The following is a 17,060-nucleotide window of genomic DNA, read 5'->3' as shown; positions in this document are numbered from 1 at the left end:
CAAACCAGAAAATTTGAGTCTGAGGCAGTACAAATTTTCTACACAAGAATTCCTTTTGTCGCCCACCCCCATGAACCCCATGTTTTTAAAAAACATTTTGTCTCTCTAACAGATTGCATGCATTGATAAATAAATTATTAATTTTCACTTTTTAAGTCATCTAAGTTATATGACTGCTATAAATGTTGTTTAAGATGTACTCTGAGAATGAAAAAAATCAAAATAGTACAGGGTTTTTAATCATTCCTAAACAAAGACAGTGAGTTCATGCCTTGGTCCCCCTTAGTAACGTTCCCATTAGGTTTTATGAAATTCTGAAAAACAGCTCTTGGATTCCCAGGAAGGGATCTTTCACATTAAAGGGTCTCTTTTTATGACATTCCCTTTTTCTAAAGATATAATAGAATTCATGTTTAGGGACCTTGAAGATATGAGGTTATTGTGACAGATTTTTATGTAGGTCATCATCTGATTTGGGGGTTAGCTGTTTGTTTCCAAAATAATTAGAAGCTGGTGTTTTCTGGGATTGGGGTAATAAACCCAGCAATTTCTGCACAGAAGCTATCTTGAAAATCCAAACCTGACATAAATAGCAGAGAACATGCCACTATACTTACTTACCTATGTTTCATTGTTATAATTAACACCCAGCAATAACAAAAATAAAACAAATGGTAAGGCTTTCTTTCATGATGAAATATCTCCCCTAAAGCACTAATACCCTTTCAGGGCATTTCATGATCCTGTAACCGCTGTAACCCAGTGAGCCAGAGTTTTTGCAAAGGGCAAATTAAGGAGGTCTGTTAACTCCTTTAATGCCCAGGCCTCATAATGTCTCAGCAAGACTCTTAGTATTGTTCTCCCTTAGGCTTTATAATTTTTTAAGGTCAGCTGTCATTTTCCAAGCAATCCTAAATAGCACTCTCAACAGATCCCTGGAGCTTTGGAAATGTTAATGCCCTCCATCAGCAACGACCTTGCCACTGGGAAGTGATTTAGGCTCCAGGGAGAAAAGGGCCCACTCTCTTTATCACATTGGTTTATACCATCAACTTCAGAAATTGTGTGAGAGAAGAAGAATCAATAGAGTGTTAAGACCAGTCTGGAAGAATGCAGAGACAAAGTGCTCATGCTCTGCAAAATGCTGAGTCGAAGGAGAACTTCTGAATACAACCAAAGAGAAATTAGCTGGTAAAACAAAATGAATTTCGTTGCAATTTGGAATTTGTCATCTGAACGGTACTCAAGAGCTCTCTGAGTACATCACTAGAATCATATAATGTGCATGATGGAATATGCGTATTCTAGAGTTAAACAACAAAGAATCCAGTAACAAAACTGAAAGGAATGCTTTCTAAATATACACATGTAAGTTAAGAATTAGCTAACAAAATTCGTCCCGAAAAGCTTACCGAAAGAGACAAAAAAAAAAAAAAAAAAAAGATCTAGGAGTTGAATCATCTCCTTTGGAGAAATGAAAGAAACTTTTAAACTTCATCAAAACTTCACGAAGATACTATGCTATATTTCCTATAGTTCTAGTAAAAGTAGCTCAGCACAGAGTAGCAGAGTATAAAGCTTCTAAAAACAGTAAAGAAAGGGTCCCCTCACCACCCTGAATGAAACCACTGTGGAAAAGAACTGGCAGCTCAGTCCCTAAGATCATTACAATAAACTGTTTGATTTCCCACAGCAATCCTAATAATGACATGAACAGCTGTCAACAACAGAATTAAAGGAAACTGTCATTCTATGAGTTTCATCCACATTTGCATATCCTATTTCCCCCCATTTCTCAAGAGAGTGTTTTCAAAGAAGTCTTAGAGTAGAGGTTTTCATAATTCAAAGGGGAGTCACTCAGGTTATTTGGCCTTATGTGCCATACATGAAATACATTTGTCATGATAACAAGAATCCCAAACGGATGTTTATTTGAATGCCAAAGACAAGTACATGGAATTGTCTGGTACACAATTCATTTAATCCTGAAATCCTCCTAAGATGTAGCTATTACACTACCTATTTTTAATACATGGTGAAACAAGAGTCAGGGCATAAAGTCACCAGATATCTTTCTGGTAATTCATTTGGAATATTAGTAGTTGTATTGTTTAAATCTGTTTAATTTCAAGATAAGAGTTTGAGGTAAGCGTCCCATGGAAAATGTGAAAACCTTCACGTTGCACTCTTCTGGCAAATCCTTCCGTAGGTTCCTTAACCTTTCAATGTTCTTCCAGGTGTTTCAGGGATGTGGCCAGCCCAAACCTGCTCCAGCCCTCAGATCTGCCCGCTCAGCTCCTGAAAATTTTAATACTCGTTTCAGACCCTACAACCCTGAGGAAAGGCCAACTACAGCAGCTGGCACGAGCCTGGACCGGTTGGTGAGTGTTCTCGAATTGATGGTTGATGTAGGCACATCTTTTTACCAAGTAATTCTTGAAAACACAGGATGGGACTCTGAAAAAGTTGGTTGTAAAAGTCATCTCATTCCTATATCTGCTCCTGCTTTTAATTAGAATTTTGAGAAGTAATGGGATCTTTCTTTTAGGTCATGAATTAGATTGCTTAAGAAATCTTATAACTATTAATCCACTCATGCAGTGGCCAAATTCTCAATTTCCTATTTCTTCTGACACACTAATTTGAAGACTAAGTTACCAGTTCATTCAGAGCTATAATTATAATAGCATATTTCTTATTCATCTACTTCAGTTCTTTCCTTAAAATGGCTGTTTATTCAATTATTATAGAGTGGGACTTAATTACGGCTTCTTCTTATATATAAACATTTCTGTTTGAAAGACCCCAAATCAGTGTTACTACCATTTCTACTTTTGTGTTTGTCTTTAAAATTTGGAATCTTTAAAAAATAGTCACCCTTTTGAGTCATTTTACTCACAGAATACAACAACAAATGTAGTAAATGTAATTTTTTTAGTGTGCTTTAAAAATCAAAATTTGCTATAAATAATTTAAAGCTCACCATATCAAAGAAATACTACCCAATTATTTGCTATTTAATTTCCTCAATTTGTAGTACTATAAACAATTTATGGACCTGTAATTGTTCATGCTGTTCATGTTGTTTTGCCAATTATCTTGATGTACAGTTAACAGGAAAAACCTTAAAGTCATAAAGCCCTCAACACCATCTGATTGTGCAATATAAATTAGATCTTGAGGCTTGCTGGTTATGAATATTATTTTATTAGGCACTCTTATCAATTACTTTATAATTTTAGTTACTATCCTTCTACAGGGTAGAACTCGTAAGATTAAACTGGTTGGGTTTGGCCTCCAAGTATATATCAGCATTTCTCTCTATAAAAATCAAATGTACTTGCAACATAGAGATGTGTCCTTGAAGTGCCAAAGTGAAGGGTGAAGCTGAGCAGTTAACTGTTACCATCTTACAAGCTTCATACCAATTAGCAAATAAAACCCCCTCTTTTCTTCAGTGTAGGTTTTGGAAAAACAATCATCTGGGTAATCTCTTCAACCTTCTACTTTACCTTGTTTTTTCTATTTTCTAGCTACAGGTTCAGGGAAAAGTTTAATATTCAGTCACCTTTTTTTTCTGTTAAACAACCAGTTAGAGTCCTCCAAACATGTAGTTACTAACCAATTATTTTAAAGAAAAGAAGGTTTGATTAGAGTCCATCGTTTGGATTTTTACTTTACAAACTGGTTTTCGTATCAAATCAAGATACTTCTAACTAGAAGCATAAATAACGAGTGTTGGTTTAACTCTTTTTCCTCCCATTTTAGTTGGTTCATAAATTCTAATTTAAGACCTAGAATACATTTTTATGAACTTAGTTAAAATTGTATTGAATTTAAACAACATAATGTTACGTATGACAATTTTTTTTCCCTTTGAAAGAGAGTAGCAGTTTTCTCTCCTTTATAAGAGAAATGAATGTACATACTCAAACAAGAGGAGAGCAAGAAAAATATTTTTCTCAAAACAGCATTTATGCAGTTTAGCACATTCTAAAGTATCAAGACTTTGAGGATTTCTTATGATGGTTAAAATCTCATCTAGATGAACACTGAAAAGTTTTTAAAAGGAATTCATTAGTAATCTTCAAAATGCCCCAAATATAAGGGTCTTGAGGAATATTGGAAAATAGCAAACTGATTTAGGATCTTCTATTTTATGCACTCTACAAATGTATTTTAACCAAATTTTTTTCCTGAAAATAATTGATAATGATTAATCCTATGGTCATGAGTAAAAACCAAGGACCAGACTCAGTACATGGGAATTTAAATCAATAAGCCCATTTTAGTCTCTAATGTTCTCTGACAGCTGTAGTATTTTATTTCCCCACAGGTGTAGCTTAAGGCTCTGTAAGGAAGATCTGAGCTTTTCTTTATTTATTCATTTATTATTGAATTAAATTTGGATTCCTTTACAGATTGTAAGAATTAGTAATTTGTAATTCACAGCCAGCCATAAACCTACCTGGAGCTACTTTGCTCAGCTACTAAAGAGCAAAGGGCCAATTCCACATCAAAAGTTTATTCCACATACCAAGGTTATTTTTGAAATCACTAGCAAGGCCCGAAGCTAATATCAGAGTCTTCCTTTGCAGTCGTTGGCTCCCCCGAGCCCTTCTTCCCTTTGAGGGTTCGGTGTAGTTCTGAATAATGAAAAATTGGAACGGTTGTCCCTGGCTGACGGGCTGTGCTATAGTCACACACAAACATCTTTGAGGCCCACACACTGGTGAACTCTCCAGATGAGTCTGCCATACATTACAGCCGACTTTGTTTATAAACACGGCTCATGTTACCTCCTTCCAGTGCTCATTTTCTCCTGAAAAGATGTTTCCAGAATATTTATAAGAAGCATGTGTCCCAGAAAAAGAGGCTATTTGGAAAAGATTTCCCTTAATTTCATAAGTATTTCAGCACAGAAAACAAAGGACAGTATCAAAAATAAGATTCTGTACACCACACCCCCTTTGCCAAAGTGAAGCTAGCTATTAACTCTGAGATCAGCTGGTAAATGTTCTTGAATCAGTTTATATATCAGAAAATTGTAAAGCAGTTTTTTAATGAGAGCTAGTAATTATGGATTTGTTTTAGAAATAAAGCTCCTAATCCCAACTACTGCTAAAATTTATGTGAGCATTGAAAACTAAATAAAATAAAACAACAAACAAAAACCTCTTAATACGTCAACTCCATCATTTATCCTCTCGTGTTTATAAAGAACTTGTAACTTCTTAGTATATTTATAAAGAACTCAAATTCTTTAATATCACTAGGAAGCATTCACATCTGTTCCTTTTAAAGCTATTTGGGCATAAAAAGCAGTTTATGTAAAAAGCAGTTATGTAGGTTTCAGATACACTTACCTACAGTTATTTTTGTTATCCAATAATTCATTAAAATATTTACATAAATTCGGCTCCTGATAGAAAGCCAGCTCATCAGAAATGCCACATATGGTCATGATTTATTGAAGATACAACTGCCATCAATTAATTTGTTTAGCTAATGGTCCCACTGTCCTGTGTCTCTTTACTGTTAACAAGTCTCACCCTAGAGCAAGCTGTTAATGATCTTCAGTTTAACAGGCCAGAGGTGATTATTTGCATTGAGGATGAGACTGGTTCTCTTCCTCCTTTCTTCAATTTATAATCTGTTCATTCTCTCAAACAATTTTATGTAAAATGGATTTTTTTAGAAGGTTCCAATTCACTAGTAGTATAGAGTGTAAAAATAAAGCAGCACAAAATAGCTCAATTTTTAATATCTGAGCATGCAGAGGCATTTCAAATAATCCTCTGTAAAAGGAAACTAATTGTACAGCTCAGGAAATCGAGCACAACATGCTCTATAGCTCCTGAATACACTTGGGCAGGGAGTGTCTGTTATTTTACTCCGGCTGATTCACTAGAGCAAAAATGTACTTTACATTGTATACCTTACGGGAATGTATTTTACAAAAGTAGAATTCTTTTTAAAACCAATCTTGGAAGTTTTATTCATCAAGTTGGTGATAATTTAGGCCAATAAATCTCCAGTCAATGTTCGACATTGTATTATGTGTGCAGATTTCTCAAATAGTCTCCTGATCATTCTGAGGGAATTTGGGGTGGGGGTGGTGGAATTCCAACCTACAAAGCTAAACGTGATACCTGTTCTGTGCTATTATGTATAGAATAATCTCTTTTTCTTTTTCCTTTAAATTTGTTTTCCTCTTGCTTCCCAGAGGACTGTGTGGAGGACAATGCAGCATAGTGTAAGCTTTGTCTTCTTTTTCTTCCTCTCATCCCCATTTGTCTTTGTACAGTCATTCTGGAGCATTTCTGAGCAATTCTACCTCCTCTTTCCCTTTCCAAATTGTCTAGAGAGTGAATTGAACACTGCGCATGGCCAACTTGTTTAGTGATTTCCTCTCTGCCTGGTATTTATGGCTGAAAACCATTTTGGTATTCTTTCGCAATGGCAAGGTTTCAATCTAATCTTTGTGTAAGACTAGCTCATTTGGTGGCTGATTTAAATTCCATCCCAATGTTCAGACTATGTGTAGTCTGCCTGAAAAACTAGCTCTTCTCTGATGGAATATATTGGGTTTTTTCTTCTTGTGCTGAGCAAATAATTACTTCACTGATAAGAAGAGCAAACCAACATCCACTCTCAGCCATAAGAAGCTAATTTTTCCATTAGCTAGGACACAGAGAATTTAGGGGGTTAAGACATAGTCTGGCATAGGTTTTTACCCTTTTATTTTTCCTTACTTGAATGCACTGGTTTCTTTTAAAGCAAGCAGGAACTGTGAGTGCACTGGATATTTTTTACTTCCTGGTGTTGGGGCCGGGAGACTAGAACCCCCAGGCTATCTTACTTGACTCTATATTAACAAAACAATCAGCAGTTATCTAACCTAGTTTTCATCATTCCACTCCATACTGGTGATTCCCCCTTAGTAAAGACCTACACCCTACATAGCATCATGCAACCAGGAGAGGAGGACACCCTCACCTGGTACACTGACATTTATTCAGGCAACACTCCGAGGACATCATGGTGCTAAATGTCTGCCTGGCTTTAAATTCGGGCCGTGGTAATGTTAAGATGAAAACTTTACCTTTGCAATTTATATGTTTAACAGGGAATTGTCACGGTCAGATGCTGGCCAGTATCCCCATTCATCATTCCAGCTCTCTGAGCTCAGGGCAGTTGGGATGAGGAGAGTGAGTTAAGAGCTAAATCTGGAACAGGAAGTTCTCTGGAAGGGAAGACAGAGAGCTTAAGGTCTCTGGAGGCTAAACGAGAAATGGGAAGAGAAATCATCATAGTTGCAACAAATCTGTTGTTTGGTTCTGTTCTTTGGTTCACCCAATAGCTCAAGTAGCTCCAGAGATAATATCACCCGCCTTGTCTGCTGGACTTCCCTGCTTGCTTCCTATCATCTTTATCAAGTCCCCAAAAGTCAAATATCTGTCTTTGAATATGATTCTCCCAAAAGTACAATGCCATTTCTGAGATTCACTGGTATGGCATTAATGATAACTATGTTGCTAATATTATTACATAGAAATTTAAATACTTGCAAAATATGATTGAGATATATACTTTTTTTAAATTGCTCTGAAACAAAATTGACAAAGCAACTAATACACTGCCGTCATTTCCTTCCTGGTGGTTAATACCAGTTTTGGAGTAAAATGCTGGTCGTAAAAATGTTCTTCCATGCCTCTTTGGGGCCATTTTGGGTGTGATTTAGGAGGCCTTGGTTGTTAGGATGAGAGAAACGGTCTGTTGTTCATTTGAAATTGCCATGGCGTTTTATTGTCACCTCAAAGGATTCTGCATCCGGCTAAATCCACTACTTTGCATTTCAAAAGGATGTCAGGCTGTGTTTAAGAAACTGCTTTATTATCTAGAGCCTCAGCCACGCTGTCTTTAGGTGAAACTGATATTTCCCACCTTCCACCCCAACACAGACACACAAATACACACACCCTCAATCTTGGCTTGGCCTGAACAGGGAAAAGTAAAACCTCAATCACAACAGTAAACCAGGTTCTCCACTTTAATTAGTTTTCTAAAGATAAATGGGTCAAGGCCAGATTGGCTTTCCGCCTCTGCTGCAGCTGAATAAATTATGCCCCATTCACCCCAGCAAACAAATGGCTACCGCTCAGGCCACTTCAGTTGTCAACTGCCCCTTCTGCCTGAACCTGCTTTACCTATCTGCTGCAAAACCCCACAGGGACACCCCAGTTTCATTTTCAATGACCCCTTGACAATAACAGCAACAAAATGCAGTGAGCTTTCAAAGCAGGACAAAAATGCAAAATATTAAAACCAAACCACACCACTTATTCAGTCTCGGTTCCTGCACTTCTCCAGGCAACATCAGCAGCATGTGGTAGTTGGGAGAGCTGCCTGTCACGGACTTCTTTCCAGTTAGGAGGCCTGTGGCCGCTGAGGCCCAGGCAGGGAATAGCATAAGACACACACATAAAATGATGGCTTATCTCCAGGATATTCTGCTTATTCCACGGGCTTGAAGGATGCACAAGTCTAATTCAATGGTATGCACTGTTGGAAATCTGGACCGAATGCCTGCTCCTTCTGTGAATTTTTCAGCTCACACCTAGTGGAGAGTAGGCTATTTTTATACCCTCGGGGAACTTTTCTTTCAGGAGTATGGAAGAATAGTATAAATTGGAGGAGCACAGACCTCTCCTTCTGCTCAGGCAGGGTTGTGTTTAATTGCATGTGGTTGAATACTAAAGGGAAAAAAAGAGTAATCGCCATGCTGGCTGCATAACTTCCCCGGAGACACTAAAGCCCAGTCCACATCCCTGCTTTAAGACATGTTCAGAGAATCCTGTGGATTCCAACAATGAAATGAAGTCTTGCAACACACCTTAAAGGGGGAAATCTTGCACGGCTTATATTAGGTAGGAGTGGTCTGAAATAATGTGGGTACTATAATCAACCACAATCACTTTCAACTCTGGGTTAAATTCTCTTTGTCCTAGGAAACATTTAAGCAAGAGCTTTTGTGACCTCTGAAGATGACATAAAAACGAAATGTTGTACTTTCAGATGGAAAATATGGCTGAACAGATTTTATATCTATTTTATGGTGTATTGATAGGTTTATTTTCCCCTTCAGACTTGAAAATTTCTTGCAGAATTCTTAGACTTCCACTGAACACAAATTGATACATTTTTCTAGTTATCAGTCAGTCAACAAATATATTTATTGATTTCTTCTCTCTTGCATAGCGCTTAGTAAAACTACCATATACAAGCCACATCATAGTATGTCATTACTGCTAGCATCAACTAAAAAGTAAGGGTTACAATTTGCAAAAGGCATTGTTTATCAGACCTATGCAGTTAGATATGCTATGTTTCCTCAAGGGAATAATACCTAGTATATAGAACTCCATACAATATTAGCATATAATAAATAGGAATTTGATTTTGTAACTTAAGACAGACTATACATACCTGTGTGTATATATATATATATATATATATATATATATATATATATATATATATATGTAAGGTATATTAACAAATGAATAATCATTGACCAAATAGGCAAATTGAAAACATTAAATATTTGTGGTATATTTGATAAAAGCCATATCTGAGAGCTCATTCTTCCTTCTCAAACCCTAATTCTGCCTAAATCATGAACAAATGAAACAGAAACCTGATGTCAGTTTTGAACTAGTCAGATAGAAAAGTCCATGTACACACTCATTAGCTCAAACCATACCTTTTAAAATATTAGTTCATAAGAGACATCAGTTGACATAGATCTTTTATTAAATTATTGAACAGCTTAAAGAACATTTTCCTTGTCATGGAAAATTTGCAGTAATTTTTGCCCAAAGCTGTCTGAGATATTTGCACCACAACTCCCAAATGTAATGTTCATACTTATAAGAGATAGAGCTGAAGAAATGGGATATTTCATAAATACCAGTTTTGATATATTTGCTGGATAATCAATCAACTTTTAACTGACTCTGGGGCCTCTGGAATATATTTTAAAGCACTGGGAATTTGGTTATTCCCATAACATACTTGGACACTCTTTACTGCTAGCAATAAACCTCAAGCATAAACACTGTAGAGAAAACCAGATGAAAAGAAACCTATTTGAGTGAAAATTGACTTTCCTTCATAAATGTTAAAGGCAGAAAGATATTTGCAATACACAATAATATTATTACATAAACTCATACATGGCCGTTATCATCAAAGGCTCTGACATCACGGACATTTTCTAATACCTAAAAGACTACCCAGGCTTAAAAATAAAGCAATAGGCAAGTTGATTGCAAATGAACTAACCTTACCAGCAGCAGCATCACCACCACTATATTGCTCATTAGTAAAGAAGCTGGATTTGTGTCATCTCTGTAGAAGTTTTCGCAGTGCTGTATGGATCAGGATGCACCAGGCTAGATAACAACCCCAAAAATCTCAGCAGCTCACAATAGCACAAATTTGTTTCTTGCTTGTGCTGAATGCCCAATAGTGGGTTGGCTGTGGGTCAATTACACATGATCATCACCCTCACTTCCAGTACCCAGGTTCTCAGAGCAGCCATTGCCTGGCCCTTGGCAGGTTGCGGTGGCAGGGGAAATAGAGACTGTGGCAGAGGGGGCTATTAAAGCCACAACCTAGAAGGGACCCATCACACTGCTTACACCCCATTGACCAAAGCAAGTCCCAGGACCAAGCCTGCCTTCGGAGAGGCAGGGAAGTATAAATCTCACACCAAGAAAGGAAATGGCTATATTGGTGAGCAGTACCATTGTCAATCACAAACATATATGAGCAAGGCATGATTAAAAATTGACAAAAATCTATTTCATTACTCTCTCCAACTCTGAAACAAACCTTACATGATAAAGAAAAGAAAAATTAGTTATTTATTCAATGTTTATTGTGCATTAACATAAACCAAGGATAGGTGATTAGGACCTAATCAAAGCACTCACACAATTTGTGACAATGACAGAGAAAAACTACTTATAATTTAAATCAGATCATGCTCTGATATAAGTTTCTCTGCAAATGAACTGACTGTTCTGGGGGCCTTTAAGAAAATGGTGTGTTTTTGTTTTCAAATTATAGTAGAATCTAAGTCCTTGATACAAAGGGAGTATCTACAATGTCCTAAAAAAACAGCCTCCATTTCCAAGTCAAGCATAATTTGAAGTCAATCATAATTCAACTACAGCAAAGGAGTACCAACCCAAATCTTAAGACAATATCTCAAAGAAGGAAATAGAAGTTGTTGCCAATGAATAGGAGAAAAATGGCAACAGAAGAACAGAATGAGCAAAGGCTTTTTTATTACTGGCATCTAAATGACTCTTGGATCCAGACAATACATATTTTTAAACAAGGCTACAATATTGCATATTGTGAATGCTGCTCTTGTATGACTTATGTCACGTTTACTTAGTCAAAGCAATTTTTCTGCTCTTCTCCTTTCTAGGTCAATCTAGTTGGAGCAAATCAAATTGTTCTTCCTCTCTCTCTCCTTTATACATCTTCATTTAGAATCACCAAGAATTCATGTTTTGGAACCTGTCCTCGTCTTCTATTACAGTATCTGTTTATTGCTGAACAGCATTCATGAAGGAAAACACTTTCATAGGTTAATCAGGGAAATTGCACCAGCTGGCAGCAACGACAAACTTATTGATTGCAAGGAAGTCTTAGGAATCTTTGTGCCATGGCTTCTGCATGGAATTATTTGAAAAATCATATAACTTTGATTTAACCTGAAGAAAAATTGCTATAAAAACTTATAAAGTATTTATGTTTAATGAGGCATTAAACCAATGACTTTATAAATTTTCTCCTAAGGGATTTTGACCTTAGAAAATGCCCCCAGAGCACTCTGCCATTATTTCATAGTGAAGAACACTCATCTCTGCACTTGGAAAAACTGAACACATCCTTTGCTAGCTCTTTTCAGCTCCTCAAGTGCTAGAGAAAAGGGGTAAACACCAAGCAGTTAGAACAGCTCTGGGAGGAAAACATAGAGGCAGCAAACTGGCTTAATTGCTCTCCTATCATAAAATCCAAAACCCGGAGGCGCTCTTTCGTGTGAGACAGGTCCACACAAAAATGTTCCTAGTTCCTCAGGAAAATCAAATCCCCTTTATGCAGCTGTCTTTAAGAAACAAGAAATATTTCATTAGGGCTTTTATGATGAAGCTCCAGTAAAAGAATCCTCATCCACTCTATTGTCAAGATTTCTTGACAAAATAAATAAAATCTCTTTACAGCATTTTCGTAAAAAAGAAGTTTCCTTTCTCCATAATTTTGAAGGGTAAGAAATAAAATTATTTTTGGAATATTCCTTGAAGAAGCAGGCTTTGGACAATTTGGCTTTTAGAAGGACAAGGAAGGCTCCAGTTTGTATGAATGTATATTTCTTTTTCAATTATTCTACACTCCTTGCGCCAGGTAACAATAAGTAAACAGCCCTGAGATCCTTACTGTTATTTACCAAAGAGTAGGTAGCTATAGCATGGTAATTTGTTAAAAATATCTGAGATTCACCACTTTTTTAAAATTCAGAGACACCCATTTATATAAGGAAATAATTTAATACCAATGATTCCTCATCCCCTTACATCATGCCCTGCCCCAAACTTATCTTCCCACAGAGGGTTCTCTGCTTTACGAGACAGCAGAAGGAAGAAGCTAGAAGAAGGTGACGCTTTTCAGAACTGTCTTCAAATCTTTTCTATTTTCACTGATTTTTTTTTTTTTTTTTGTCCACTTGCTCTATTAATTCCTTAGAGAAGTATTTCACCATGCAGGTAGATTAATCTGTTTCTCTTTATAGTTCCATTTTTGTTTTATATATTTTGAATAGTTTTTAACTGACACTTTAATCATTATATAGTGACTCCCTTTCTCTAATAATGACTCTTTACCTTAAAGTCTATTTCTCTCTGATATTAACAATGTTACACCAGATTTTTTTGTTGTTGTTAATATTTATCTGACATTTTTTTTACCATTCCTTCCCTTTCACCCTTTCTGAACCATTATGTTTAGATGTGCCTCATGTAAACATCACATAGCTGGGGTTTTTTTTCTTTTGTTTTGTTTTGTTTTGTTTTTATCCAAACCAGCAATCTTTGTGTTTTAACTAGAGCATCCAGTTCATTTAAAGGTTTTGGAAATTAATAATATTGTTAAGTTTCTTCCTTTCATCTCATTTTCTGCTTTCTTTTTGTCCCATCTTTTCAGTCTTATTTTTTCTTCTTTCTTTTTGGATTGACTGAAGATTTTTTTTCTCATTCCACTTTTTTTCTTTTAATGTTCGGAAGCTATATACTTTCTTTTTTATTCATTTAATGGTTGCCGATGAAATTTTAACATGCGTCCTAACTTGTTAAAATATGAGTTTAATCGATACTTTAACTGTTCTCTGGAACAATGCAAGGCTCTTAGAACACCTGAACTCTGATAATTGCCTTCACAAATTATATACTATTCATGTTGGATAATTGGGTTCTATCTTGTGTTTTAATAAATCCAATAAGATTTTAGGCAATTACTCTTATTATATACTATAAATGGTCATAAGGGTTTAACCAAATGTTTACCACTTCCTTGGTTTATTGTTCATTCTTGCATCAGACAATCTGTCAAGGATCACTTTCCTTGGTCTGTAATACATACTTTAGAATTTGTTACTGAGGGCTTTATTGGAAAATGTCTTCATTGGCTCTCATTCTCAGAAGACATTTGTGCTCAGTACGTAATTCTAGGTCAACAGTTATTTTCTCTGAGTACCTTCATGCTGTTATTTCACTGTCCCCTGGCTTCCATTACTGCTGTTGAGACGTCTGCTATCAGTCATACCTTTGCAAATAATCTGTATTTTCTTTCAAGGTGCTTTTAATGTCTTCTTCATTGTTCTTTAATTTCATTATTATGCATCTAGGTGTAGATTTCTTTTTATTTTGCTTGTGATTTGTTGGGCTTTTTAAATCTCATGATTGGTTTCTTTAATTATTCTGGAAAAACTCTAAGCCATTATCTCTTCAGTTGTTGCTCCAGCCAAATTCACTCTTTTTCTTTCCTTATTCCAAAGCCAATTAGATATGTGAGAATTTCTTACTCTATCCTTCATGTTTCTTAAACTTTGTGTATGTGTATGTGTGTGCAGGAGTGAATATTTATTTAGAATAAGAAAATAATCACAGCCTTGGAGATTCAGATCCCGTTCTTCTGAGGTCTCTTTAGGGAATTTACTAGAAAAGCTAACCTAGGAATGCTTGCTGATCCCAGCCTGGCTTTTCCCCACCTACAACATTTACAGAAACCCATGCAGGTGAGACACCCTGAAGCTTAAGCTTCGTTAATCTTAACCTTTTTTTTCTTTTTTGCCTCTTGCTTCATTCTGAATAATATGTTTAGCTCCATGTCTCAGTTTATTAAATCTCTCTTGTTGAACATAATTTGCCAGTAAATCCATCCACTGAGTTTTTACCTTCAGTGATAATATTTTTAACTTCTAATATTTATTTAGTTCTTTTACAAATATGCTTGGTCCTATGTTTAGTAGTATCTTACTCTTTATTCCATTTCTAAGCCCTATTTTTTAAAATATTTGAACATTTATTTTATACCTTTTGTCTAATACTCCTAATATCTGAAGTATTTACAGGTCTGATACTATTTGGTATTTCTGCAGACTCTTGCATATGGTAATTTTTTTGCCTTATATTTATTATGTTTTATTTGTTCATTTGTTTCTGGATGTTTGTTTGTGAGCTTATCTGCCCTGGAACTTAATCAATAGAAAGCCTTTGAGGACTGTATGAATGTGTATTTCTATTTTACCCTTACACTAAGGATTTAACCCCCTTGGAGTCCCAGCTTTATGTGATGGGGTAGTGATGTAGAGATGCCTTACACTTCATCTTCTGTCCTTTGCATCTACCCTGCAAGGCTATTAAAACCAAAACTTTCGGTCATCTGTGTATGGAAAATGTCTTTAAGGAAAAAGCCAACCCCAGTACTCTGTTTTCTTTTCTGGGTTCCCATTTTCTTAGTTTTTGACCTTTGAGGATTTCTTACCTTCTTGCCAATTCATTGCTTCCTTTAAAATAGGACCAGAGTGCTTTAAGTTCTGCAGTGGGCAGTGTCTCCCACAGACCACACAAATGTCCACCAAGACCAAAATTCTGGGTCTGATAAGGTAGTGCTAATGCATGTGAAGCACCTACAATATGACTGCTGAATAGGCTTGCATGGCACACAAATCTGTTACATTCATTCATTAATTTGTTAATTCATTCATTTTCTCAGGCAGACAAAGGGCAAACAAAAGTAAGTAGAAAAGAATAGATGTGTTTGTTCTGCTTCATAAGACCTGTATCTGTGTGGTCCAACTGAGGACTACAGTACTGATTTATTGGTGTTGCTTGCTTAAGCTACTGTTATGATTCAAGCTCCATAAAATATTTGGGAAGAATACAGCTAAATAGTAGAGGAATGGTGGAGTACAGAGAGGAGAGGTGAGGGATTTGCTGCCTCTTCAGACTCATTTCAGAGAGCAGTGCCCATGCCTGTGGCCTCGTGCCACCACCAAGGGCCACTCACTGAAACTCTTTTGAAAAAAATCAAGCAAGGCAAGGTGGAAAAACTGGCAGAGGACACAAAAAACCCAAATTAGGTGGCGGAATCAGATGGGAAGGTGAACAGCGTTTGAAATAGCTTTTTTAAAAACTCACTTGAAGGTGAAGACAGGGACAAGTCACTGACAGCAATTTAACTGTAAAATGATCAGTGCTTGGAGAGTAGATGTGACTATGGGGAATGGCAAAAAAAAAAAAGAAGAATCTTGCAGCTATTTTAAACTATTTTTATCCTCCTTCATCTGGATCTTTTCCTTTTTACAAATAAAAGAAGCAGGAGCACAAACTTGTAAAGATTTGCCTAGTGGCACAGGAGCTGGAACCAGAACCCTGGCTTCTTGTTTCTATCTGGATTTATGTCCACCAAATTGTCCCACCCGCCTACCTTATAAAATATAACATAATTGAAGCACAGTCTCTCTACCGGTGTCTCCCGGTTCAAGAAGAAGAAGGTCACTCCACATTTGTGGACTGCATTAGAATAAACAAAGGTTGTCACACATTGTACCTCATTTGTTGTAGAGCTAGAAACAACTGAAACTGGCTATTTGATTTTTCCCTTGAAGAGACTCAGAGTGCTGGCTCTCTGTTTCCCAGGAGCCCAATTCTACAACCCTCCTGCTCTCTGAGATGGTCCTACTCCCATCAAAAGTCGAACAAGAGGTGAACAGGCATTTTAGTGGGTTTACTGCTATTTTGTCTCTTCTCTGTTCCCCACAGTAATTTCATAAGATCGTCATTTGGAAAAGAAGGAAATGAAGCAGTGAGAGTGAGAAGAAAGGGAAGGAGGGAAGGAGGGAGGGGGGAAGGAAAGGGAGGGAGGGAGGGAGGACACCAGGACAATTTTTGGTGCCTAGAGCAGCTTTACAGAATTCCATGGTGAAGACTGGAGGACAGTGCCTCTTACTGTTTGTTGCTCATTCAGTGGTAAGTGAAGGAAAACTCTTGGTGAAAGGCTCAGCAGAGGGCAGTGGTGTCTGGATGTCTGTGACTATTGTGAATATTCCCAGAACATTAAATCAACTATTCTGTTTGCTTTTCCTTAAGTTGCTATTATAGTCTTAAAGGCTACTGACGGTGGGAATTTGGGATTCAATGTCCTCCTTTTATAAGCTTTGCCTATATAATAATAATATTATCAGAACAATTATTTTTGGTTGAACTGATAATTAGGAGTAAAAGCTATGGCTCTATTGATTTTAAAAGAGAAGAGGTTTTCAGTGTATTCTGTGAAATATCTGTAGAGGTTGCAAAATGCTCCTCCAGGATTACTGACACTTGGTTAAAATCCTCATTACATATTTTTGGCTTCTACGTGCAAATCATTGCATTATCTTGAATGGCGAGCCAGCTCCTTTTCAGCAATTTTGAGTCAATGTAACT

General features: G+C 36.6%; 1 protein-coding gene across 2 annotated transcripts in view; it reads left to right on the top strand.

The window, feature by feature from the left end:
* Positions 1 to 17,060, top strand: part of GPC6 (glypican 6) — a 1,204,448-nt gene that overhangs the window by 1,111,379 nt on the left and 76,009 nt on the right. The window contains exons 6-7 of one of the 2 annotated variants that reach the window (XM_058276506.2): positions 2,238 to 2,381; positions 6,227 to 6,256. In XM_058276506.2, the coding sequence (XP_058132489.1) occupies positions 2,238 to 2,381; positions 6,227 to 6,256 (174 nt within the window). The remainder of the gene's footprint in view (positions 1 to 2,237; positions 2,382 to 6,226; positions 6,257 to 17,060) is intronic. The other variant, XM_004457718.4, reaches the window with a different exon arrangement.

The sequence above is a fragment of the Dasypus novemcinctus genome, chromosome 15, assembly GCF_030445035.2.
Source record: "Dasypus novemcinctus isolate mDasNov1 chromosome 15, mDasNov1.1.hap2, whole genome shotgun sequence".
Classification (NCBI taxonomy): domain Eukaryota; kingdom Metazoa; phylum Chordata; class Mammalia; order Cingulata; family Dasypodidae; genus Dasypus; species Dasypus novemcinctus.
Note: the sequence above shows the minus strand (reverse complement) of the source record. Positions and strands in the feature narration are given on the sequence as shown.